The sequence below is a fragment of the Talpa occidentalis genome, unplaced genomic scaffold (assembly GCF_014898055.3).
Source record: "Talpa occidentalis isolate TD23 unplaced genomic scaffold, MPIMG_talOcc4v2.1 talOcc4.8, whole genome shotgun sequence".
In the NCBI taxonomy this organism is placed as follows: Eukaryota; Metazoa; Chordata; class Mammalia; order Eulipotyphla; family Talpidae; genus Talpa; species Talpa occidentalis.
This window is the reverse complement of record NW_023605194.1, coordinates 64,387,925-64,414,168: the sequence shown is the minus strand read 5'-3', so window position 1 is coordinate 64,414,168 and position 26,244 is coordinate 64,387,925. Positions and strand designations below refer to the sequence as shown.

General features: G+C 41.5%; 1 protein-coding gene across 2 annotated transcripts in view; it reads left to right on the top strand.

The window, feature by feature from the left end:
- Positions 1 to 26,244, top strand: part of CABIN1 (calcineurin binding protein 1) — a 201,388-nt gene that overhangs the window by 66,603 nt on the left and 108,541 nt on the right. For both annotated transcript variants that reach the window (XM_054690511.1, XM_054690510.1), the window contains exons 21-23: positions 672 to 878; positions 1,087 to 1,232; positions 24,227 to 24,488. In XM_054690511.1, coding sequence (XP_054546486.1) covers positions 672 to 878; positions 1,087 to 1,232; positions 24,227 to 24,488 — 615 coding nt within the window. The remainder of the gene's footprint in view (positions 1 to 671; positions 879 to 1,086; positions 1,233 to 24,226; positions 24,489 to 26,244) is intronic.

Here is a 26,244-nt window from a genome sequence, read left to right as displayed (position 1 = left end):
TTTCCTTGCAAAAGCTAACATCATCATTGTTGACTAATCATTCAAATATGCAGTATGGCAATTTTCAATTTTTTTTTCCAATTTGTATAATACAAATAATTCCTTAAAGTTTTTTCTTTTTTTGTTGTTGTTGTTTGGTTTTCAGAGCACTATTGGGTATATTATCTCATGCCTCCTCGGTGCTATCAATTATTTTCTGATCCTATGGATTCCATTCCTGAATGTAAGCTCTTTTGGTCAGGTCCCTTGCTGGAGTGCCTACACAGAGTGGGAACCTACTCTGGCCCAGAGTAAGCACTTGATCAGTCTTTGTCAACCAGATGATCACTGGAGTGCTGAGGCATGGAGAGGTCAGTGGCCTGCGCCACGTCCCTACTTGTAATTGAACCTACCCTCTCGCTCAGCCACATGAACTAAAAGTCCACCTCTCATTTTTCTAATATTTGTTTTTATTAAGACCAGGCTTATACCAGTTTACTTTTCTGCTTCTTGGACACCTGGGTTTGGAAGATTATAATGGGTATGCAGAATTTTCAGAAACTTGTTTTAGGCTCTTCAATATATTGTGACCTTATCTTCATCAAAATAGTGTTTCCATGAAAGTAAATATATTTTTCCCTTTGTGCTTTTAGCCTGACTGTGCTATGATTTGTCTTCTGTATTTTTTCAAGGTGGACCTTATATGGGAGGATGCTTTGTTTATGTTTGAATATTTTAAGCCCAAGACTCTTCCTGAATTTGACAGTTATAAGACAAGCACTGTGTCTGCTGACTTGGCTAACCTCCTGAAGAGAATTGCCACCATTGTGCCCCGCGCAGAAAGACCAGCCCTGAGCCTTGACAAAGTTTCTGCCTACATTGAGGGGACCTCGGCTGAGGTAGGAGCTGAAGGAGGTGGCGGTGTGTCCTATCACCTTCTCCGCTAGCACTGCTGTTTATGTGCCCTGGCTTCTTTCTTTGCTTTGCAGCAGAAATCATGGCTGTGAAAACTGAGTGTCCTATACTGATGGGAATGGTCCTGAGTTTGCAGCATTACTGATCAAGCCTGAGTTTCTCCTGTTCCCTTCTTGCCTTTTCCTCCGTCAGGTGCCTTGCCTCCCAGAAGGGGCTGACCCCTCTCCTCCTGTGGTGAATGAGCTGTATTATCTCCTGGCTGATTACCATTTCAAAAACAAGGAGCAGTCTAAGGCCATCAAGTTCTACATGCATGACATCTGCATCTGCCCAAATAGGTCAGTGATTGGACCCAGGTGTGGCCAGACTGGCTACAGGGAGGACTGGGATGACTCTAGCTCAGCATACTCGTAACTGCGCTAGTTTTGGGCCTGCCCATGGCAAAGAAATCAGTGAGAAAGAAATGAGAAAGTGGTTTAGCATGTGCAGTTGTTAAGAAAGGCAGTTTCTTCATAAAAAGAACAAAAGTGAAAGCTTTCTTTTTTTGAAGACCCCTGGGATAGGTACTGGGGTCAAAGAAGACAGGAAGTATCCACAGGGGTCCAGGCCTGCAGGAGTCTAAGAATGATTCTTCTTGTTTTCCCAGTTTATTTTCTTTGGTTATTTGTATTCTGCAAATGAGTGAGACCATCAAGTAACTCTCTTCTGCTTTCTGACTTATTTCACTTAGCATAATCACCTCAAGATCCATCCATTTTGTCTTAATAGGCACTATTTCATCTTTTTAAACAGCTGAGTAGTAGTAGTAGTCTATCAAATACTACATATTCTTTGCTCCTTTGCTCCTTTTGTTAAAGATTAGTTTTGCTCCTTTTGTCAAAGATTAGTTGTCCACTTGTCTGTGGCTCTGTTTCTGGTTTTTCTGTTCAATTCCATTGGTCTGTATGTCTGCTTTTATTCCAGTATCGTACTGTTTTAATTATTATGGCTTTTTAATTAGTATAATCTGAAGTCTAGGAGTGTGATACCTCCATTCTCCTTTTAGTCAGGAGAGCTTTGGCTATTCAAGGTTGTTTTTTGGTGTGTGTGGCTACATATGAATTTCATCAATATTTGCTCTACTTCTTTGAAGAATATCATTGAGATTTTTGTCAGGATTGCGTTGATTCTATAAATTGCTTTCGGTAGACTGGCCATTTTAGTAATGTTAATTCTCCCAATCCTTGAGCAGGGGATGGCTTTCCATTTCTTTGTATCTTATTCTATTTCTTTTAACAAAGTTTTGTAATTTTCTTTAAATAGCTCACTCACCTCCTTTGTCAGTTTTTTGTTTTAAGATTTATTTATTTAGGAATACAAGAATTGGGGTACAGGCCAGAGGTGTGGGGGGTGAGAGGATTCACCAGAGACGGAGTGGGGAATGGAACAGGCAGACTGACTGAAATACACTGCTGAGGGGAGCAGCGGATGAGTCAGGAGAGGTCTGCTACGCCATGTGGGCTGTTCCCTGGCCGACCAGGGATCAAACTCATGCTGCAGAGGCTGCGGATTGCTTCATAGTGCGGTGCTTAACCCCTTGCGCCACCAGGGAGGCCCTCCTTTGTTAGGTTTATTCCCAGGTATTTAATATTTTTTGTGTCAACTGTAAATGGGATGGTTTTCTTCAGTTCTTCTTCAGATAGATTGCATATGGGAATGCTACTGATTGTTGTGTGTTGATTTTGTATCTTGCTTCTTTACTAAACTGGTTTATTATTTTAATTAGTTTTTTTTTTAAAGATTTATTTATTTATGCATACAAGAGCTAGAGCCCAGGCCAGACATGCAGGAGGTGAGAGGATTCACCAGAGACAGAGTGGGGAACAGAACAGGCAGACCAACCGAAATACACTGCTGAGGGGAGCAGCGGGCGAGACAGGAGAGGTCTGCTTTGCCATGTGGGTTGCTCCCAGCCGGCTGGGGATTGAACTTGTGCTGCAGAGTCTGCAGATTGCTTTATAGTGCGGTACTTAACCCCTTGCTCCACCAGGGAGGCCCTATTTTAATTAGTTTTTCTGGGAAGTTTTTAGATAATCTCTATGATTATCATATCATCTGCAAATAGTGATAGTTTTTTTTTTTAAATTTTATTTTTATATTCCCCATACAATTGCAACCCCCTTATTTTGAACCCAATCCCTCCTTCCCCCCGCCCCTATAGTGTGTCTCTGGTTCATAGTTGTTTGTTGATTTTGATTTTTTCTTTCTTATAGTTATTCTTTGTCCTGGTCCCTTATTTAGGTTTTCTAGATTCCTGCTATGAGTGAGACCATCCGGTATTTTTTTTTTTAATTTTATTTTTATATTCCCCATACAATTGCAACCCCCTTATTTTGACCCCAATCCCTCCTTTCCCCGCCCCCCCCCAGTCCCCATAGTGTATCTCTGGTTCATAGTTAGTTGTTGATATTGATTTTTTTCTTTCTTATATTTATTCTTTGTCCTGGTCCCTTATTTAGGTTTTCTAGATTCCTGCTATGAGTGAGACCATCCAGTGTTTTTCGTTTTCTTTCTGGCTTATTTCACTAAGCATGACTCCTTCCAGCTCCATCACATTGTTGCAAATTGCATGTGTTTATCTTTTTTGAATGCTGAGTAATATTCCATGGTATATATGTACCACATCTTCTTGATCCAGTCATCTATTTTTGGGCATTTGGGTTGTTTCCAAAACTTAGCTATTGTAAATAGCGCTGCTATAAACATAGGGGTGCATGTGCTCTTTGAAATTCATGTTTCTGTGTCCTTTGAGTAAATACCTAGGAGTGGAATTGCTGGATCATATGGAAGCTCTATCTTTAGTAGGTTGAGAAATCTCCACACAGCTTTCCATAGTGGTTGGACCAGTTTGCACTCCCACCAGCAGTGCAGGAGAGTTCCTTTTTCTCCACATCCTCGCCAACATTTGTTGTTGCTAGTTTTTTTAATATGTGCCATTCTCACTGGTGTAAGATGGTATCTCATTGTAGTTTTGATTTGCATTTCCCTGATTACAAGTGATGTTGAACATTTTTTCATATGCCTGTTGGCCATTTGCCTTTCCTCTTTGGAGAAGTTTCTTTTTAGCTCTTCTGCCCATTTTTTGACTGAATTATTTTCTTTGTTTTTGTTGAGTCTCATCAGCTCTTTGTAGATTTTTGTGATCAGTCCTTTATCATTAGTGTTGTGTACAAAATTTTCTCCCAGTTGGTGGGTCTCTCTTTGGTTTGGTTATTGTCTCTTTTGCTGTGCAGAAGCTCTTTAATTTAATGTAGTCCCAGCTGTTTATCTTTGCCTTCACTATCCCTGCTTTGGGTGATGTTTCTGCAAAGATGTCTTTGAGGTGCATGTCATGTAGTGTTTCGCCTATATTTCCTTCTATATATTTTATGGTTTCAGGTCTTATGTCTAGTTCTTTAATCCATTTTGAGTTGGTTTTTGTGCATGGGGTGAGGTAGTAGTCAAGTTTCATTCTTTTGCATGTAGCGACCCCGTTTTCCCAGCACCATTTATTGAACAAACTTTCTTTGCTCCAATCATATTCTTTGCTCCTTTGTCAAAGATTAGTTGACCATAAATCTGTGGGTTTATTTCTGGGTTTTCTGTTCAGTTCCATTGGTCCGTGTGTCTGTTCTTGTTCCAATACCATGCAGTTTTTGATTATTATGGCTTTGTAGTTTAGTTTGAAGTCTGGGAGAGTGATGCCTCCATTCCCATCTTTCTTTTTTCAGGAGGGTTTTGGCTATTCGGGGTTTTTGGTGGCTCCATTTGAATTTCTTCAATATTTTTTCTATTTCTTTGAAGAATGACATTGAAATTTTAATTGGAATAGCATTGATTCTGTAGATTGCTTTTGGTAGGATGGCATTTTGATAATGTTAATTCTTCCAATCCATGAGCGGAAATGTCTTTCCATTTCTTTGTGTCTCCTTCTATTTCTTTTAACAGTGTTTCATAGTTTTCTTTGTATAGGTCCTTTACTTCTTTTGTTAGGTTTATTCCCAGGTATTTGATTTTTTTTTTGTTTCTATAATAAAAAGAATGGTTTTCTTGATTTCTTCTTCTTCAGATTGATTGTTTGTGTATAGGAAGGCTACTGATTTTTGTGCGTTGATTTTGTATCCTGCCACTTTACTAAACTGATTGATTAGTTTAATTAGTTTTTCGTGTAGTTTTTGGAGTTCTCTATGTATAGTATCATATCATCTGCAAATAGTGATAGTTTGACTTCTTCCTTGCCTATTTGGATTCCTTGTATGTCTTTCTCTTGTCTCATTGCTCTGCCAGGACTTCCAGTATTATGTTGAAAAACAGTGGTGAGAGTGGACATCCTTGTCTTGTTCCAGATCTTAATGGGAATGCTTTCAGCTTTTCACCATTGAGAATGATATTGGCTGTTGGCTTGTCATATATGGCCTTTATGATGTTGAGGTGTGTTCCTTGTATCCCGAGAATTTCAAGGGCCTTTATCATAAATGGGTGTTGTGGGCCTCCCCGGTGGCGCAGCAGTTGAGCGCTGGGTTGTGAAGCTGCCCACGGCCTCTGCGCCGCCGGTTCGATCCCCGCTGCTCCCCGGCCACCGGAGGAGGGTCCCACATGGCGCGCAGACCTCTCCTGCTGCCCGCTGCTCCCCTCAGCAGTGTACTTCGGTCCTTCTGCCTGCTCGCTCCCCGCTCTGGCTCTGGTGAATTCTCTCACCCTCCCGCACTTCTGACTGTACCCAGTGCATGTATAAACAAAACAAACAAACAACAAACAAACAAACAAATAAATAAAAACATGCCTCTATAAAAAAAAAATTTCAAAAAATGGGTGTTGTACTTTGTCAAATGCTTTCTCAGCATCTATGGATATTATCGTATGGTTTTTATATTTCTTTTTGTTGATGTGTTGGATTACGTTGATTGATTTTCAGATGTTGAACCATCTTTGTGTTCCTGGAATAAATCCTACTTGGTCGTGGTGAATTATCTTATGGATGCATTGTTGGATTCTGTTGGCAAGGATTTTGTTGAGGATTTTTGCATCAGTGTTCATTAGGGAGATTGGCCTGTAATTTTCTTTTTTTGTGCTGTCTTTGTTGGGTTTTGGTATTAGTGTAATGTTGGATTCGTAGAACGTATTTGGTAGTATTCCTTCTTTTCAATTTTTTGAAAGAGTTTGTGTAGGATAGGCACTAATTCACTGCTGAACGTTTGGTAGAATTCATTTGTGAAGCCGTCTGGGCCTGGACTTTTGTTTTTGGGGAGCACTTTGATTACTGCTTCAATTTCGCTGCTTGTAATCGGTCTGTGTAGTTGTTCTATATCTTCTTTGTCCAGCTTCGGATGATTATATCGTTCTAGGAATTTGTCCATCTCTTCTAGGTTGTTGAATTTGTTGCATATAAGTGTTCACAGTAATCTCTGATAATTCTTTTGATTTCTACTGAGTCTGTCATGATTTCTCCTCTTTCATTTATAATCCTATTTATATGTGTTTTCTCCTGTTTTTTCTTTGTGAGCCTTGCTAGAGGTTTGTCTATTTTGTTTATTTTTTCAAAGAACCAACTTTTGGTTTCATTGATCTTTTGGATTTTTTTTTTTAATTTCTAATTCATTTATTTCTGCTTTGATTTTTATTATTTCCTTTCTTCTACTGGGTTTAGGTTTTTTTTTTTTGTTCTTTTTCTAGTTACTTGAGATGTGAGATTAGGTTGTTTCTTTGAGTTCTTTCTTGTTTGTTGATATGAGCCTGTATTGCTATACATTTTCCTCTTATTACTGCTTTTGCTGCATCCCATACATTCTGGATGTATCATCTGCAAATAGTGATAGTTTGACTTCTTCCTTGCCTATTTGGATTCCTTGTATTCCTTGTATTCCTTGCCTACTTGGATTCCTTGGATTCTCTTGTCTTATTGCTCTGGCTAGGACTTCCAGTATTACGTTGAAAAGCAGTGGTGAGAGTGGACTTCCTTGTCTTGTTCCAGATCTTAATGGGAATGCTTTCAGCTTTCTGGAAAGTGGTGTCCACCTTGCCGTTCAACTCAAAGTATTTTTTAATTTCCTCTTTGATCTCCTCATTAGTCCAGTGGTCTTCCAGTAGTGTGGATTTCAATCTCCATGAAGTGGGAGGGTTCCTTGTTTTCTTTTCATGATTTATTTCTAGCTTGATGCCTTTATGATTGGAGAAGATAGTTGGAATGATTTTGATCTTCATGTATTTGTTGATGTTTGTCTTGCGGCCCAGTATGTGATTGATTCTGGAGAATGATCCATGTGCACTTGAGAAAAATGTGTACTTGGATTTTTTTGGGTGCAGTGTCCTATAGATGTCTGTTAAGTCCATGAGTTCTATGTCTTTATTTAGGGCTCTAGTGTCTTTGTTTATTTTTTGTCACTTTGATGTGTCCATTGGTGAGAGTGGGGTGTTGAAATCTCCCACTATATATGTATTTTCTTTAATGTCTGTTTTCAGAGCTGATAATAATTGTCTAATCTATTTTGGTGCCCCTTCATTTGGTGAGTATATATTGATGAGTGTTATATCTTCCTGATGTATTGTTCCCTTGATCATAATGTAGTGTCCATCTATGTCTCTTTTTACTTTTTTTTATTTTGAAGTCTATTTCATCTGATATAAGTATGGCTGTTCCTGCCTTCTTTTTTGGTCCATTTGCTTGTAGGATTGTTTTCCAATCTTTTACTTTCAATCTGTGTTTATCTTTTCTGGTTAAACGTGTTTCCTGGAGACAGTGGAAGTTTGGATTTTGTTTTTTAATCCAGCCTGCTACTCGGTGTCTTTTTATTGATGAGTTAAACCCATTTACATTTAGAGTTAATATTGATATGTTGCCATCTGTGTTTGCCATTTTGTTTGTCTTTTTGTGATTTTATTCCTTGCTTTATTCTGTTCTTGTTCATTCCTCTGTTGGTTTTGACTTTAGGACTTCTTGTAGATTTTTTTGGAGTGGGGGTTTAGTTGTAATGAATTTCTGGAGTTTCTGTTTGTCTGGGAAGGTCCGTATTTTTTTTTGTAGAGGAAGGAGAGCTTTGCCGGGTAAAGTATTATTGGTTGGCATTTGCTGTCTTGAAGTTTGCTGAATATGTTACTCCATTCTCTTCTTGCCTGTAATGTTTCTTCAGAGAAGTCAGAAGTTAACCTGATTGGTTTTCCCTTATAAGTTATCTGTTTCTTCTCCCTTGCCCGTTTCATTTTTTTTTTCCTTGTCTTGGACTCTTGCAAGCTTTACTATTAGGTGTATAGCTGTAGTTTTCTTTTCATTATGGTAATTGGGGGTTCATCTTGCTTCTTGTATGTCTATATTAATCTCATTTTTCATGCTTGGGAAGTTTTCTTCAGTTATCTCCTTGAATAATTTCTCAGTTCCTTCGTCTCTCTCCTCACCTTCTGGAATGCCTATAACTCTTACATTTCCTCTCTTCATGGAGTCTGATAATTGTCTTAAGAGTCTCCTCATACTGCTTCATTGGCACTTCTCTCTCCTTTTTTCTTCTGGCTCTTTTTATTTCTGTTTCTTCGATAGTACTGATCCATTCTTCCATTTCATCGATTCTGTTTTCATTGCTTTTCCCAGAGTTCTTTATCTCCTCTAGTAATCTTTTTATCTCCTACATTTCTTTTCTTTCCTTTCTTAAATCTTTTTATCTCCTACATTTCTTTTCTTTCCTTTCTTTTTATCTCCTACATTTCATTTCTTTCTTCAATTTTCATTCTTCAGTTCAGTGATTATTTGTCTCAAATCATTTTTTTCCTTTTCGTTTTCTTTCTGCTTTTTAATCAGGATGATTATTACTTTTCTATCTGATAGGCCGAGAAGTTCTTCCATGTCATTGTTGAGCTCTGGTGACTGTATTTCTTTTTGTGGTGTGTCCTTCTGCAGTCTTGCTTGGTTATTTATATTTTTCCTTCTCCCTATTGTTTGCTTTCTAATTAGTTCTGTGTGTTGGGATGTTGTGTCTCTGGTGTTGGCGGGCATCTCTTTGGAGTGCTCCTTTAGGGGTGTCAGAAACTGTTTATGAGACTGAGACTAGCACTGGTAGGCCAAAACTCCACCAGGTGTTGATGCTGTGTTGCTGGGCTCTGTCTCTCCCTCTGTATTTACTCAGTTCCAACAGGGAATCAGCTAGTTGGTGATTTAGTTCTGGTCATGAGGTGGCACCAGAGACCTGTACTTGCTGATCTGTGCTTTTTCTCAGTGGTTCTCTGAGTAGTGGAGGGGGGGTAAGAGGGGAGCACCTCAACACAGGGGCTCTTATTCAAGCCGGGTGCTGTGTCTGCCCCTTGTTCACCCAGTGTTGTGCCCGCAGCTGTATGGATCTCACGCCCTGAATTGTGCACTCTAGGTTCAGTTCGAGGGCTATCAGATCCAAAACGCTGGCTGTCACCCTATGCAGTGCCCGCTGCTATGGTGCATCCCACGCCCCTGATCCTGTGCCTAGCTCTCAATTCCAGGATGGGGTCTTGCTCCACGCCTAATTTTCCCCCTTACCCCCATTTGCATGGCCCACCCTCAGGCCTCACCCAAAAACGCCTGAGGGTGTTTTTGGGATCCCCAGTTTCCAACTATAGGGTGTTGGCGATTTTTTTCTGGTCACTAGGTGGCGCCAGAGATCTTTCCTAGTGTCCTTTGGGTACTGATTTTTTACCCAGTGGGTCGGGGGAACAGAGCGGGAGTGACGTGGGAGTGACGTGGAGAGCCTCAACGGCGTGAGGGTGCTGTGTCTGCCCTGTGCCCCACCGTCGTGGGGATCCCATGCCCCGAATTTCGTGCCCTGGGTCTCAGTTCCAAAGCCCTCAGGTCCAGGATGCGGGCTGTACCCCAGTTAAGTGTCCGCAGAAATGGCGCCTTTTGCACCCCGCTCCCCTGTCAGGGCGCCTGGTTTCTGATTACTCAGTGAGGGACATTCACCTCAATGAGGGCTCCCACGCATCTCCCCGCAAGCCTAGGTCCCACACGCGGGGACCTGCGCAGCCGTGATCAGCGTATGCTTTTCAAGCACCTGCTTTTCAGCACAAGCTTACCGGTTGGCCTTGGGGTATTTGTAGGTCTCCTGGGAGTCTTTGTCCACGGCTATTCCTGCAGGGTTCTCCACACTTCCAGTTCACAGTGTGTGGTGGATGAAATAGTTCCTTTCCACTCACAGTCCCCCTTGATGGGTAGTTTGTTCTTGTTGGTTAGTTTTTTTTTCCTCCTTTCTGTTGGTCGGAGAGTGCCGACTTTGTGGGTGGTAGAGGGTCATATAGTGATAGTTTTGCTTCTTCTTTCCCTATTTGGATTCCTTGTATGTCTTTTTTTTCCTTTTTCTTTTTTTTAGATATATTTATTTATACTAGAACTGGGGTACAGGCCAGAGGCATGGGAGGGTAAGAGGATTCACCAGAGACAGAGCAGGGAACAGATCAGGCAGACTGACTGAAATACACTGCTGAGGGGAGCAACGGGCGAGACAGGAGAGGTCTGCCGCACCATGTGGGTATCTCCCTGGCGGCCTGGAATCTAACCCATGCTGCAGAGGCTGCGGACAGCCTCACAGCGCTGTGCCACTGTTATAGGGCAGCCCCGATACAAAACGGGTTGCCTGACTGTGGGTCCTCACCCGTGCGCTTAAAAGGACTTATCAATACTCTGCTGCAGGCACACGCGAAAGGTTAATAAAAGGTTTATTTACAAGGGAAGAGCAAATGAGGAAATGTACAACTCAGGGAGAAAAGTGGGAGACAAAGTTTTAAATGTGTCCTACCCGATCCACCGATCAGGAATCCCAAATGGCACTCTGAGAGCTGGCCACAAGCCAGGAGCCTTGAAGCCAGGAGGCAAGCGAGAGAGCGAGTCCCCCAAGGCCCACGTGTTTGGTTTTTATACCAAACCTGGCTGCTTAACTCCACCCTCAGGTCCCAGCCACCTTCCCTTTGGTGGTGACGGGATTTGTCTTTCCCAGTGTCTTGATGGCTTTGGTCTGTGGGTGGAGTCCACAAAGCCTGCATGGAATTAGCTCAGGACATCCTTTCCCCCTAACACCACCAGGGGGGCCCCCATCATTGTTCATTTTTAAACAATATTTGCTTCCCATCCCCCTCAAATGTAGTCCCTATAGAATTTCCTCCACCAATACACCCGTGCACCATTACCACAGTCCCCTGTGCTCCTCCTTCCCTGCCTCTGATCCCTCTACCACTTCCTCCCCTGCAGGATGTCTCTGATTTATAATTGTCTGTTTTTGTTTGTTGTATTTGTACTGTTATTATTTTTTTACACTGATGTCTTATTTGGTTCCCCTATATTTCTCCTATCAGTGAAACCATCCAATATTTTTCTTTTTCCTTCTGACTTATTTCACTGAACATAATTTCCTTCTTGCTCCATCTATGTTGCTGCGAATGGCATGAGTTTGTCTTTTTTGATTGCTGAATAGTATTCCATTGTGAATATATACCACATCTCCTTGATCCAGTCATCTATTTTTGGGCATTTGGGTCATTTCCAGGTTTTACCTATTATAAATAGTGCTAAAATAAGCATAGGGGTACAGATGTTCTTTTGAATCAGTATTTGTGTGTCCTTTGTGTAGATCCCTAGTAGTGGAATTGCTGAGTCATATGGTAGCTCCATTTTCGGTAGACTGAGGAACCTCCAGACAACTTTCCATAGTGGCTGGACCAGTTTGTACTCCCACCACCAATGTGGGAGTGTTTCTTTTTTACCACATCCTCACCAATATTTGTTTTTGATATGTGCCATTCTTACTAATGTAAAGTGGTATCTCAGTGTGGTTTTGATTTGCATTTCTCTGATGATAAGGGATGTTGAACATTTTTTGATATGCCTGTTGGCCATTTGCATTTCCTTTTTGGAGAAAAAGTCTTTAAAGACTCATCACCCAAAGCAAAGAGTCAAGGAAAAGATAAACACCTGGGATTACATCAAACTGCAAAGCTTCTGTACAGCAAAAGAGACATTAACCAAAACAAAGAGACACCCCAAAACAAAGAGACACCCTGCTGATTGGTAAAAAATTTTTGCACATACAGCTGATAAGGGACTTATCACAAAGATATACAAAGAACTCACATGACTCAACAAAAACAAAGTAAACGATTCAGTCAAGGAATGGGCAGAAGCATTTTGTTTTGATTTGAAATGGAATTGTTTTCTTAATTTCTCTTTTTCCTAATTCATACATAAAGAATTAAGAAATTATTTGTATTTTTGTATTCTGCCACTTTACTATATTCATTTATTATTTCTAGTAGTTCCTTGGTAGAGTTTTTTGTATTTTCCATGTATACTATCATGTCATCTTGGAGTAGTGATAGATTTTACTTCTTTTTTGATTTGGAGTCTTCTAATGCCTTTTTCCTGATAGGTTGCTCAGGCTAGGGCTTCCAACAGAATGTTGAACAGTACTGTTACAATGGACATGTTTGTCTTGTTCCTGATGTTAGGGGAAATGCTTTCAATTTTTTCCCATTGAGTATAACTTTGGCTGTGGGTTTGTCATATATGATTCATTAAATTGAGATATGTTTCTTTTATTCCTATTTTACTGAGTTTAAAATCATAAATGGTGTTACATCTTATCAAATGATTTTTCAAAAGCTTTTGAGGTGATCATGTGATTTTTATCTTTTTGTTTATATGGTGAATGACATTGATTTACTTAAGTTGAACGAGCCTTGCATCTTTGGAATAAAACCTACTTGATTATGGTGAATGATTCCATTAATATATTGCTGGATTCAATTTGCCAAGATTTTGTTGAGGATTTTTGCATCTGTTTTCATCATCGATACTGGTCTGTTGTTTTCTTTTTTGTGCTGTTCTTGTTTGGTTTTGGGATCAAAGCAATGTTGGCCTCATGAAATGTGTTTGTGAACATTTCCCTTACTTCAGTTTTTTTGAACAGTTTGAGAAGGATAGGTATTAGATTTTCTCTTACAGTTTGATAGAAATCACTTGTGAAGTGATCTGGTTCTGGGCTTTTGATCTTATGGAGAACAACGGATTCTTTGTTCAATTTCTGTTTTTGTGATAGATTTGTTCAAGCTGTTTATTTGGCCTTTTCTTTTCATTTGTCCTGCTTGCATATAGATGTTCATTGTAGTCTTTTTTTACTCCTTTGTGTTTCTGTGGAATTTGTTGTAATTTAGTCTATTTCATTTCTGATTTTTTTATTTGGGTTTTCTCTCTGCTTTCTTAGTGAGCCTAGCTCAGGGTTTACCAGCTTTGTTTTATCCTTTCAAAGAACCAGCTCTTGTTTTTATTGAAATTTTTATATCTTTTTTTTATTTAAATATTTTATTTTATATAATTCTTACATCTTTTGGGCCTCCCTGGTGGCACAGTGGTTGAGCACTGGGTTGGGAAGCTGCCAGCAGCCTCTGCAGTGTTGGTCCAATCCCCAGCCACTGGGTGAGGGTCCCACATGGCACGCAGACCTCTCCTGCCGCCCGCTGCTCCCCTCAGCAGTGTATTTCGTCAGTCTGCCTGCTCTGCTCTGCTCTCCCCTCTGGTTCTGGTGAATTCTCTCACCCTCCCATGCTTCGGACTATACCCAGTGCTTGTATAAATTAAAAAAAAAAAAAAAAACACAAAACAAACAAAATAATTCTTACATCTTTTTATATTTTTGCACAATGTATGCATTTTCATTTTGGTTATATTCCCCATACAATTGCATCCCCCCCCCCCCTTATTTTTACTCTAGTCCTTCCTTTCCTCACCCTTCCCTCTCCCCCCCCACCCCCATAGTGTGTCTCAGGTTTATAGTTGCTTGTTGATTTTGATTTTTACTTTGTATTGATTAGTCTTTTTCCTGGTCTCTTATTTAGGTTTTCTAAATTCCTGCTATGAGTGAGACCATCTGGTATTTTTCTTTTTCTTTCTGACTTATTTCACTGAGCATGATCCCTTCTACTCCATCCATGTTGCTGCAAACTGCATGTGTTTATCTTTTTTGATTGCCAAGTAATATTCCATTGTGTATATGTACCACATCTTGATCCAGTCATCTAATTTTGGGCATTTGGGTTGCTTCCATAGCTTAGCTATTGTAAATAGTGCTGCTATAAACATAGGGGTGCAGGTGCCCTTTGGAATTACTGTTTCTGTGTCATTTGCGTAAATACCTAGGAGTGGAATTGCTGGATCATATGGAAGCTCTATGTTTAGTGGTTCAAGAAATGTCCACACAGCTCTCCATAGTTGTTGGACCAGTTTGCACTCCCACCAGCAGTGCAGGAGAGTTCCTTTTTCTCCACAACCTTGCCAACATTTGTTGTTGCTAGTTTTTTTAATTTGTGCCATTCTCACTGGTGTGAGATGGTATCTCATTGTAGTTTTGATTTTCATTTCCCTGATTACAAGTGATGTTGAACATTTTTTCATATGCCTGTTGGCCATTTGCCTTTCCTCTTTGGAGAAGTTTCTTTTAAGCTCTTCTGCCCATTTTTTGACTAGATTATTTTCTTTGTTGTTGTTGAGTCTCATCAGCTCTTTGTAGATTTTTGTGATCAGTCCTTTATCGTTAGTGGTGTGTGCAAAAATTTTCTCCCAGTAGGTGAGGTTTCTTTTTGTTTTGGTTATTGTCTTTTTACTGTGCAGAAGCTCTTTAGTTTGATGTAGTCCCAGCTGTTTATCTTTGCCTTCACTATCACTGTTTTGGGTGATGTGTCTGTAAAGATGTCTTTGAGGTGCATGTCATGTAGTGTTTTGCCTATATTTCCTCCTCTGTATTTTATGGTTTCAGATCTTATGTCTAGTTCTTTAATCCATTTTGAGTTGGTTTTTGTGCATGGTGTGAGGTAGTAGTCAAGCTTTATTCTTTTGCAGGTAGCGACCCAGTTTTCCCAGCACCATTTATTGAACAAACTTTCTTTGCTCCAAAGGATATTCTTTGCTCCTTTGTCAAAGATTAGTTGACCATAAATCTGTGGGTTTATTTCTAGATTTTCTTTTCGGTTCCATTGGTCTGTGTGTCTGTTCTTGTTCCAATACCAAGCAGTTTTGCTGATTATGGCTTTGTAGTATAGTTTGAAGTCTGGGAGTGTGATGCCTCCATTCCCTTCTTTTTTTTTTTCAACAGAGCTTTGGCTATTTGGGGTTTTTGGTGATTCCATATGAATTTCATCAATATTTGTTCTATTTCTTTGAAGAATGTCATTGAAATTTTTATTGGAATAGCATGGAATCTGTAAATTGCTTTTGGTAGCATGGCCATTTTAATAATGTTAATTCTTCCAATCCATGAGCAGAGGATGTCTTTCCATTTCTTTGTGTCTTTTAATAGTGTTTTACCGTTTTCTTTGTATAGGTCCTTTACCTCTTTTGTTAGATTTATTCCCAAGTATTTGATTTTTTTTTGTTTCGATAATAAAAGGGATGGTTTTTTGATTTCTTCTTCTTCAGATTTATTGTTTGACTTATTTATTGTTTCTTCTTCTTCAGATTTATTGTTTGACTTTTGCGTGTTTATTTTGTATCCTGCCACTTTACTGAACTGATTGATTAGTTGAATTAGTTTTTCTGTGGAGTTTTTGTGGTTCTCTATGTATATTATCATATCATCTGCAAATAGTGATAGTTTGACTTCTTCTTTTCCTATTTGGATTCCTTGTATGTCTTTCTCTTGACTTATTGCTCTGGCTAGGACTTCCAGTATTATATTGAAAAGCAGTGGTGAGAGTGGACATCCTTGTCTTGTTCCAGAGCTTAATGGAAATGCTTTCAGCTTTTCACCATTGAGAATGATACAGGCTGTTGGTTTGTTGTTTATGGCCTTTATGATGTTGAGGTATGTTCCTTGTATCCCAAGAATTTCTAGGGCTTTTATCATGAATGGGTGTTGCACTTTGTCAAAAGCTTTTCAGCATCTATTGATATTATCATATGGTTTTTATATTTCTTTTTGTTGATGTGTTGGATAACGTTGATTGATTTTCTGATGTTGAACCATCCTTGTGTCCCTGGAATGAATCCTACTTGGTCGTGGTGAATTATCTTATGGATACATTGTTGGATTCTGATAGCTGAAATTTTATTGAGGATTTTTGCATCAGTGTTCATTAGCGAGATTGGCCTGTAGTTTTCTTTTTTTGTGTTGTCCTTGTTCGATTTTGGTATTAGTGTAATGTTGGTTTCATAGAACGTGTTTGGTATTATCCCTTCCTTCTCAATTTTTTGGAAGAGTTTGTGAAGGATAGGCACTAATTTGTTTCTGAATGTTTGGTAGAATTCATTTGTAAATCCATCAGGTCCTGGGCTTTTGTTTTTGGGAAGGCTTTTGATTACCATTTCAATTTTGCTGCTTGTAATTGGTCTGTTTAGGTGTTCTATTCTTCTTTATCTAGCTTTGGGTGATTGTAGAGTTGTAGGAATTTGTCTATGTTCTCTAGATTGTTAAACTTGTTTCCATATAACTGTTCATAGTAGTTTCTGATTATTCTTTTGATTTCTGCTGTGTCCATTGTGATTTCTTTCATTTGTGATCCTGTTTATTTGTGCTTTCTCCCTTTTTTCCTTTGTGAGCCTGGCTAGGGGTTTGTCTATTTTATTTATTTTTTTGAAGAACCAGTTTTTGTTTCATTGATCTTTTGGATTGTTTTTTCAGTTTTTGATTTCATATTTCTGCTTTGATTTTTATTATTTCTTTTCTTCTACTGGTTTTGGGGTTGTTTTTTTTTTTGTTCTTTTTCTAGCTCTTTGAGTTGTGAGATTAGGTTGTTTCTTTGAGTTCTTTCTTCTTTCTTGATGTGAGCCTCTATTGCTATATATTTTCCTCTTATTACTGCTTTTGCTGCATCCCATACATTTAGGAAATTGTTGTCCTCCTTGTCATTCAACTCAAAGTATTTTTTAATTTCTTCTTTGATCTCCTCATTAGTCCAGTGGTCTTCTAGTAGTGTGGGTTTCAATGTCCATGAGGTAGGAGAGTTCCTTGCCTTCTTTTTATGGTTTATTTCTAGTTTGATACCTTCATAGTCAGAGAAGATGGTTGGTATGATTTCAGTCTTTGTGTATCTGTTGATGTTTGTCTTGTGTCCCAGTATGTGATGGATCCTGGAGAATGATCTGTGTGCGCTTGAGAAAAATGTGTACTCAGATTTTTTTGAGTTTAGTGTTCTGTAGATGTCTGTTAAGCCCATGAGCTCTATCCTTATTTAGAGCTTTGTGTCCTTACTTATTTTTGTCTCATTGATCTATCCATTGTTGATAGTGGTGTGTGGAAGTCTCCTACTACATATGTGTTTTCTCTGGTGTCTGTTTTCAGAGATGATAATAGTTGTCTGATATATTCTGGTGCTCCTTCATTTGGTGAGTATATGTTAATGAGTGTTATTTCTTCTTGAAGTATGTCCCCCTGATCATAATGTAGTGACCGTTGGGGGTCTCTCTTACTTTTTTGAGTTTGAAATCTGTTTTATCTGATATAAGTATAGCAGTTCCTGCCTTCCTTTTTTGGTCCATTTGCTTGTAGGATTGTTTTCCATCCTTTAACTTTGAGTCTATTGTTATCTTTTGCAGTTAAATATGTTTCCTGGAGACAGCAAAAGGTTGGGTTTTGTTTCTTAATCCAGCCTGCGACTCTTTGTCTTTTTATAGAAGAGTTTAGTCCATTTACATTTAGAGTTTATATTGATATGTTAGCGTCTGTATTTGCCATTTTGTTTGTCTCTTCTCTGATTTTATTTATTTATTCTTTTTTGTTTGTTTGTTTTTGTTTTTTGGCCTTGTTTTGTTTTAATCATCCCTCTGTTGGTTCTGGCTTTAGGACTCCTTGTAGTATTTTTTGGAGTGGGGGTTTGGTCGTAATGAAATTCCAGAGTTTCTGTTTGTCTGAGAAGGTCCTTATTCTTTCTTCATAGAGGAAGGAAAGCTCTGCAGGATAGAGTATTCTTTGTTGGCATTTGTTGTCTTGGAGTCTGTTGACTATGTCCCTCCACTCTCTCCTTGCCTGTAGTGTTTCTTCGGAGAAGTCTAATGTTGGTCTGATTGGTTTTCCTTTGTATGTTATCTGTGTCTTCCCTCTTGTCAGCTTCATTATTTTTTCCTTGTCATGGATTCTTGGGAGCTTTATTATTATGTGTCTTGCTTTATTTTTCCTTTCATTATGGAAGTTTGGTGTTCTTCTTGCTTCTTACATGTCTATTTTCAGCTCCTTCTTCAAATTTGGGAAGTTCTCTTCAATTATTTCCTTGAATATTTTCTCTGTTCCTAGTTCTCTCTCCTCTCCTTCTGGGATTCCTGTAACTCTTATATTTCCTTTCCTCATGGAGTCAGATAGTTCCCGAAGTCTTTCTTCATTCTTTTTCATTCGTACTTCTCTTTCCTTTTCTGTTTTGGTTCTTTTTATTTCTGTGCTTTGAGAGTGCTTATTCGTTCTTCTATTTCCTCTATTCTGCTATCACTGCTTTTCCCAGCATTCTTTAGCTCTTCCGTTAATCCTTTGATATCCTGCATTTCTTTCATTTCCCTCTTTAGGGACTCAATTTCATTCTTCTGAGCATTGTTTTCCTTAATGACTTCTGTCAGCTTTTTCATCACAGCTATTTTAAATTCTTTTTCTTAAAGGCTCAGAAGTTCTTTCAAGTCACTGTCGTTTCAATCTGGTGGGTGGTTTTCTTTTTATAGTGTGTCTTTTTCCTGAGGAGTTGCTAGGTTGCATGTAGTTTTTCTTCTCCTTGCTGCTTGTTTTCTGATTTGCCCTATGCGTTGGGACACTGTGTTGTTGGTACTAGCCGGCATCTTTCTTGTGCTCTTTCTCGGATTTCGGAAACTGGCGGTCCAATCGAGTCCAATGCTGTTATGCCAGGAGTCCAGTGAGGCAGTGGTACTTTGAGTATGTTAATGGTCGCTGTCACAGAATATCTCCTCCTTCTGTGTTTGTTTAATTCCAAAGGTGTGTCTTGAAGTGGGGTGGCTGGACTGCACTCTGGGCTCCAAGTCACTGGATCCCCCTCTGGGCTCCCACTCCCTGCCACGCAGGACCTGGCAGGACCTGGCCAGCTCACCTCTGGCTATGCAGGGAGGCTTCTCTGGGTTTCAAGAAGTCTTTATTGAAGGAAGATCCCTATTCTAAAATGGCGAGTTGGAGGCGCACTTTCCTGTGCGCGTGTGGTCTACCCCGGCCTTGGATGCCTGCTCCCTCTCTGGGCTCAGACTGCTGGCCAGGTGGGGCCTGGCATGGGGGTGCTTCCCAGCTCACCTCTGGCTGCGCGGGGTTCCTTTCAATTTTTAGTTTTTTTTGTTGTTGTTGTTTCATTTAATTTTCCAGATGTTTCTATCTGCATCTTCATGTTAATGGTGTTCATTGGTGGTTCTCTCAATTTTTTCAGTGTGTCCTTATAGTGGGTTTTTTGTTTTGTAGTTATCATGAGGATTGTATCAAACTTTCTAAAATGGTCCCTTTTGTGCTGGTATCAACTCATTTGGCTATGCAGATTCTTTTCTGCCTCACTTTTAATATTTTGTTGTTGTGTATATAATTTTGCTTGTTGATCTTCTTTTATTTAATTTGGTGGTGGATAAGGGAAGAAGGGTGTGCTGGATCCCAAGACTAGATATCCCAAGACCAGTATAGTGCGAAGGGACAGTTACTCCAGTCAGAGCAAATTGCACTGCCTCTTCTTCCCTTGCTTTGCAAAACAAACACTGTTCACTGATTCATGGAACCCCAGTTCCAGGGCCCTGCCTCCCTGTGCTCTTGTCCTTGGGGCAAGGTGTGTCGGCCTTGGCACCTGCTGGTTGAGGCTTGGTGCGGGGCGCAGATCTTTGGCTATACCAGTCTTTTCTGTCTCTGAGCAGGAAAGGGGCAGGCGGCTCTGCTGCTCATGCTGTAGGCAGCCAGATTGTCTGTAACTGAAACAAGCAGTCCCAATGCCCTCATGCAAGTAGGTCTGCACTCCTTGCTTACTGAATAAAATTCTCTGTGCATGGTTTTGTGTTTGCACAGTCTGTGCCTGGTTCCTGTCTTTATTTGGCTCACTGGTGTGGCACCACTGTCACTCTACTATCTTTTTGCTCTGCCACAACAGTGAGTCACCAACCTTGGAGTGAGCTATGCATGTTTCAGTTCTCTGTTGCAGTGATGAACTGGTGAAATTTTCTGAGAACAAAATTTAGTTTTTCTATAGTTGTATTTAGGGGAGATGTTTATCAGAAGGACCCTGTTCTGCCATCTCATAGGTGGAATCTCTCCAGCTTTTTCTTAAAATATTTTGATTGACCTGCTCCTCCTGAAGAGCCCTAGTAAGCTTTTAAAATCTGATTTGCTTGATTCAGAGGTAATTTTTTTTTGTGGTTGCCACACTTAGAAGGTATACCTTTGGTCAATCTGAAAACAATCTGACTGACTTTGTCTGAAGTGTCTAGAAATAGCAGCTGTAAGAAAGCTTCCTGGAAGTCCTCAGCTTGTTCCCTGTGGTTGTGTCTCCCTCTGGTGAAACCAGAGAGCGCCACCTTGTCAAGATCTACCTAGCTAAGGAGATAGGACTGGGATATGGAGATGCCAGTTTGCATGAGTTCTGTAACTTATGGGAAGGAGCCCCTTTTGCCCCACCTGTGGTGTCTTGTAGGCAGGGAGCCATGTGCTGGGCCTTGACTGATCTCCCTGGGGTTCCTGCAGAATGTTATGGTAGAGCAGACCGACTCTCAGCCTGTGTGTACGCTGTGCATGTCAGCAAGGACTCCCTTCCTTTGCACCACTGCCTCCATGTCAGAAAAGTGAGGGTAATACCCACTTGTCCATGGGATGTTGAGAGGCTGGCATTAGCACCTCTCACTGACAACCCCTCAATCAATGGCATGAGGACAAGAAGGCTTAACTGGGCCTCTCTGCAACCTGTTCACCACCCTGACCAAAGGATATCAACCTACCAGATCGCTGTCAGAGAGGCAGTGTTCCCTGTGAGCACTTGCCCCAGGGCCAGGAGAGACTTGGTGGCCAATTCTGTGCCTCCTTTATCCTGGCCCTAACAGGTAGATGTCAGAAGAGAGTTGACCTCATTCTGATCTATACTAGTTAAAATGGAACTTTGATACTGGCTTTTTTCTTTAAGTATTCTGAGCCCACCGATATAGATGAAGCCCATGGCAGTATCCTGGCTGCAATATTTATTGGTCCTTCTTATGGGAAAACAATCTGTGAGGATATTAGTGACAGTATTGTTCATCATTCCTTTCACTGAACTGGAAATGGCCCAACTTAGCCAAGCATTTATAAGGTAGCATTTGGGGAGAGAGAGGATGAGAGTAGGCCCCAATATAGCTTATCTCTCTCCTGAAGAAATGACTCCAGGCCCAGTCCCAGAACCAGGCCTGCCCTGTACACGTAAGAACCCAGTACAGGGGAGAGAGGGAAGAGAACAGATATTTGATTTGTTTTTAAAAAATTGATGGCAAGCTAGGCAATGTTTGGCTATACCTAATACTTATCACTTCCTTTATATAATTTCCAGGTTAACTTTTGCTGTTTGCACTGTTTCAGACTAGGGCACAAGGCAAGGAGACTTTTGTATTCCATCATTGCATGTTAGTTTCCTAAAGATTTCTGTAAGACATTTTGGAAAAATAAAGGAAAAGAGAAAGGATGTCCTCCAGAATCCCAATAGGTCATCAGTCCCTGAACCCTGATAGGTTATCAGTTCCTGAACATCGGCTGTGTACTGCTCTGCTAGAATCAGGAAACCACTCAGGACATGGCTTTTGATGGTACATAGAAGGGGCATTTTAAGTTTTCATGAAGATGTATCTATGTTCTCAGTTATATTTACAGTGGGAGATAGAGGTTTCCATTTAAGTCCTCATGCAGGCACATGGGCGTGTGGAGTGATGTAGTCTCTTCCCTGAAGTGAGGGCAAAGAGAATTATTGGTATGCTCTGGGATGTAAGAGAGGAAATGTTTCAGTGTGAAAAGAGCTGACAGGTGCCTACCATCTGAAGTAGAGTTTGTTACCTAGCCTCCCACCTCTGCCCTGGTCCCGGTCCCTGCAGAACCAGGAATTCTTGATGACCCCAGAACCTCTGGCCCCTGAGGATCCAAGGATATACTCAGGATACATGCAAGGGTCTTCAGTTAATTGTCTTACGGTTGTCATTTAGGTCTCTCACTGCTCCTGTGTGTTCATTTACTTGTCTTCAGGTACCTGGAGTGCATCAGAAGTACATGTGAGCTTCACAGGTTTCCTCTGTCCCTGCATAGCTTGGGAACTGTCAAATAGTTCAGGAAGCCAGCTAGCCAGTTTTACAAGACCAGTGCTCTAACCCTAGAGCTTTGGAACCAAGCCAGTTTTAAAATGACTGTAGCAGTGGGTTAAGAGTTGCCAGCATGGGCCTCCCTGGTGGCACAGGGGTTAAAGGCACAGTGCTGTCAAGCTGTCGCCAGCCACTGTGGCATGAGTTCAATCCCTGGCTAGGGAGCTAACCCACATGGCACAGCAGATCTCTCCTGTCTTGCCCACTGCTCCCCTCAGCAGTGTATCTTAGTGGATCCACCTGTTCTGCTCCCTACTCTGTCTCTGGTGAATCCTCTCACCTCCCGTATCTCTGGCCTACACCCCAGTTCTTGTATGCATAAACAGATAAAATAGATCTTTAAAAAAATAAAAGAGTTGCCAGCATATGGAAAGTAGCATCTGTTGTCCATGTGATTGCTGCCTTCTCTGTTCTCTGTATTAGCACTCAGAAAATTCCAAAGTCAAGTACTCAGAAATTGTCCTTGGGCCTCCCCTGGTGGCGCAGCGGTTGAGAGCTGGGCTGCGAAGATGCCTGCAGCCTCTGCAGTGCCGGTTTGATCCCTGGCCACCAGCGAGGGTCCCACATGGCGTGACAGACCTCTCCTGCCGTGCCCACTGCTCCCCTCAGCAATATGTTTTGTCACCCTGCCTGTTCTGTTCCCCACTCTGGCTCTGGTGAATTCTCTCACCCTCCCGCGCTTCTGACGCACCCAGTGCTTGGATAAATAAATAAATATTATAAAAAAAAAAAAAAGAAATTGTCCCTTTTTTTCAAGATTTTTTTTTATTATTTGTACAAGAACTGGGGTACAGGCCAGAGGCGTGGGAGGGTGAGAGGATTCACCAGAGACAGTGTGGGGAGCAGAACAGGTAGATGGACTGAAGACACTGCTGAGGGGAGCAGCGGGCAAGGCAGGTGAGGTCTGCCGCGCCATGTGGATATCTCCCTGGCCGGCCAGGAATTGAACCCGCACAGCAGAGACTGCAGACAGCTTCACAGTGCTGCACTCAACCCGCTGCACCACTGGGGAGGCCCTAAAAAATTGTCTTGGTCTTTGTGTCTCTGTGACCATTCATCTTCTCAGAGACTTGTGTTCTTACCATCACTTTCTTTCAAGTGATCTTAGAAAGGTGGGATTTCACCCATTATGTGGTCCCCTCATTTTTCATCTTGCTACCAGAAACAACATGGGAGGGCAGGGTCTATTAAGAGCAGTACAGAAGCCAGATTGCAGTGCTCTCCCAGGTCCTGACTACCCGGTGCTTTTTGTCAATGGCAGACTCTGCCGGTGCAAGATTAGGTGAGGTTACAGCTGGATGGGAGCCCCCTCGTTGTCCTAACTGGGCTGTTGCTTCAGTGCCTTGTAGAGCGGTCCTTTACTTTGCCATCAGAGGCATTCTGTGGTAATCCCTCCAAGCAGAGGGACAGAGACCAAGAACCCACCTGTACTGGTCAGCTCAGTTTTTTTTTTTTTTAAGATTTATGTTTATGCACACAAGAACTGGGGTACAGGCCAGAGGTGTGGGTGGGGGGGGGGAATGAGAAGATTCACCAGAGAGAGAGTGGGGAACAGAACAGGCAGACAGACTGAAGTACACTGCTGAAGGGAGCAGTGGGAGAGTTAGGAGAGGTCTGCTGTGCCATGTGAGTAAGTTCCCTGGCCGGGGATCGAACTTGTGCTGCAGTGGCTGCGAATAGCTTCATAGGTTGCATCTTAACACCTTGCGCCACCAGGGAGGCCCTGGTCAGCTCAGTTTTGGGTCAAGTTGGGATGATTGATGAAGAACAATTACTGAATGCCTATGAAGAGCTGGATCATTCAAATATGACTTGTAGAATTCCAGCAGTTTTTCTTTTGAGGTAAAACTTCTTAGCCATATTCTACTGGTTAGGAACTGAAGCTCAGAGACATGGTTGGTCCAGGTGATGGTCATGAAGTTAATGATTGGTGGTGATGTGCTCTGGGTCCTGATTGGGAGGTGAACTCCCATGGTGCCTGTCTGCCTTGCTCACTAGGCTGTTGTCTATAGTGCCATAAGGTAGTGGGGTGTTTAGCTGCTACTTTTGTCACAACCACAGGTTCGATTCTTGGGCAGGCATGGCCCTGGCCCGGGCCAGCCGCATTCAGGACAAGCTGAACTCCAATGAACTAAAGAGTGATGGGCCCATCTGGAAGCATGCCACGCCTGTCCTGAACTGTTTCCGGCGGGCCCTGGAGATTGACAGTTCCAACTTGTCCCTGTGGATAGAGTATGGCACCATGTCCTACGCTTTGCACTCATTTGCCTCACGCCAGCTGAAGCAGTGGAGAGCCGAACTCCCACCTGAGCTCGTGCAACAGGTAAGCAGTGGTGCTGTGGAGGGCCTGCCATCCTGTTGTCTGACCAGAGTGCTCTTGGTTTGGCAAAGTTCTGTCCCATCTGTTCTAAGCTCTTGTCCTGACAGCCATACTGGGAGCTTCTCCCCATGAGACTCATGCCAAACTATAAGTCAGTGGGCCCCTGTTCGGTGTGGGTGATTTTAAGGCTAGGCTTTTCTGACCCACTGGTCAGCCTTCAGCTTTAAGGCAGGCGTTTTAAGCAGGGGAGGGGAGGGACAACAGAAGTAGCTCTCTTCTCTCCAAGGAACTTGTTGAATCCTTATAAAAATGGTAATATTCTTGGAAATATTGAAGTCTTTCTTAGTAGGGTGATCCCCTAGTGTACAATGTATGTGCCCAAGATCTATGGTCATTAGGGAATCCTTGGCTTCTTGAGACAGAAGTGAAGAAGGCACACCAGCTTGTTTAGGCTGGTGTTGTAGTAAGGCATAATGGTCCACAGAGGTTTCCCAGGTTACAGGATGCTGAAGGGACCTCTATCTTGTAGTGCTTATCTGCAGTCAGAACCTAAAATAAGATGCTGGCCTAATTAACACTTTCATGGGGTTGTTGGCAGAATAAGTGACATAAGGCTCATCAGTGGGACTTTCAGACAGAGCTATGCTGCCTTATTCTCTGAAAGCCACCTTGTCCTTGAGGTTGGGCCTCTGATGTTATGCCCAGGGCCTCACTGACCCCTTCGACTCCGCAGAGCAGGACACAGGCTCCCAGAGCCTCATCCTTGACCTCATGAAGCTCCTGACCACCTAGTACAGAGCAAGTAGCAGGAAGTCCCAGTCCTGTGCATAGAGCTAACAGCAATTTGTTGCTTTTTCTGATTGTGAAAGTAAAGTGTGCTGGCATAAAAATTCGAGTAATATGTAAAAGCATCGAGGAGAGTGTAACAATGAGATAAATGTTGTACCCATCTTCCCCCCATTAGAGCCCCTTTTATACCTAGATGACATTCCAACTCACTAATACAAACGTGAGGGATGGCAGGGAGGGGCTGCTATTTGAGTCACTGCTAAGAAAGGGTCACAAGTGAATCCACTGTGATGGGACTTAATTATCCTAGTAAGTAGTGCATAATAGTTGTGATTGTGATTTTCTCTTAAAAATTAATAATGAAAATAATTCCTAAGTCTTATATTACTAGAATCCCTCATAATATTTTCTGAATTCTTTGTCTTTGATGAGTGTGTTGTAGTCACTTCTTGGACAGTTTGTCCTCCCTTCTTTAGGTGGTTATCAGCCATAGTAATCATGCCTCACTCATCCTGGTGTAAAGCCTTTGCTTGTATCACTTTCATCAACTTCATGAAATTCCATGTCTTGCCAATTGGAAGTTTTCCTTTGCAATAAATTTGCACTAGGTAATCAGACTAGATCTGAAAATGAACAGATTTGTTGACAAACTAATGAAAGTGGTAGGTTAGGAATGGGCTTCAGTGGAAATGATCAATAAAGATGCCCTAAGATGCAGCTTGAACTGAACATTTCTGTGCTTTGCTGGCTGAGTCACCTTAAAGAAGCTGCATTCCCTTTTTCTCTTTGCACAATTCGTAGTCTGCATACTGCCCGCACTTGACAAGAACAAATGAGCCTGGGCTCCACTTCCAACTAATGTTCAAAGTCTCTTTCAGTGACCTCATTTTCTTTCCATGATTTCTGGGTGTCACCATCCCTGAGGACCCAGGGGGTTTCCTCAGGGTTCCAGGCTCCTGGCACCAGGGTT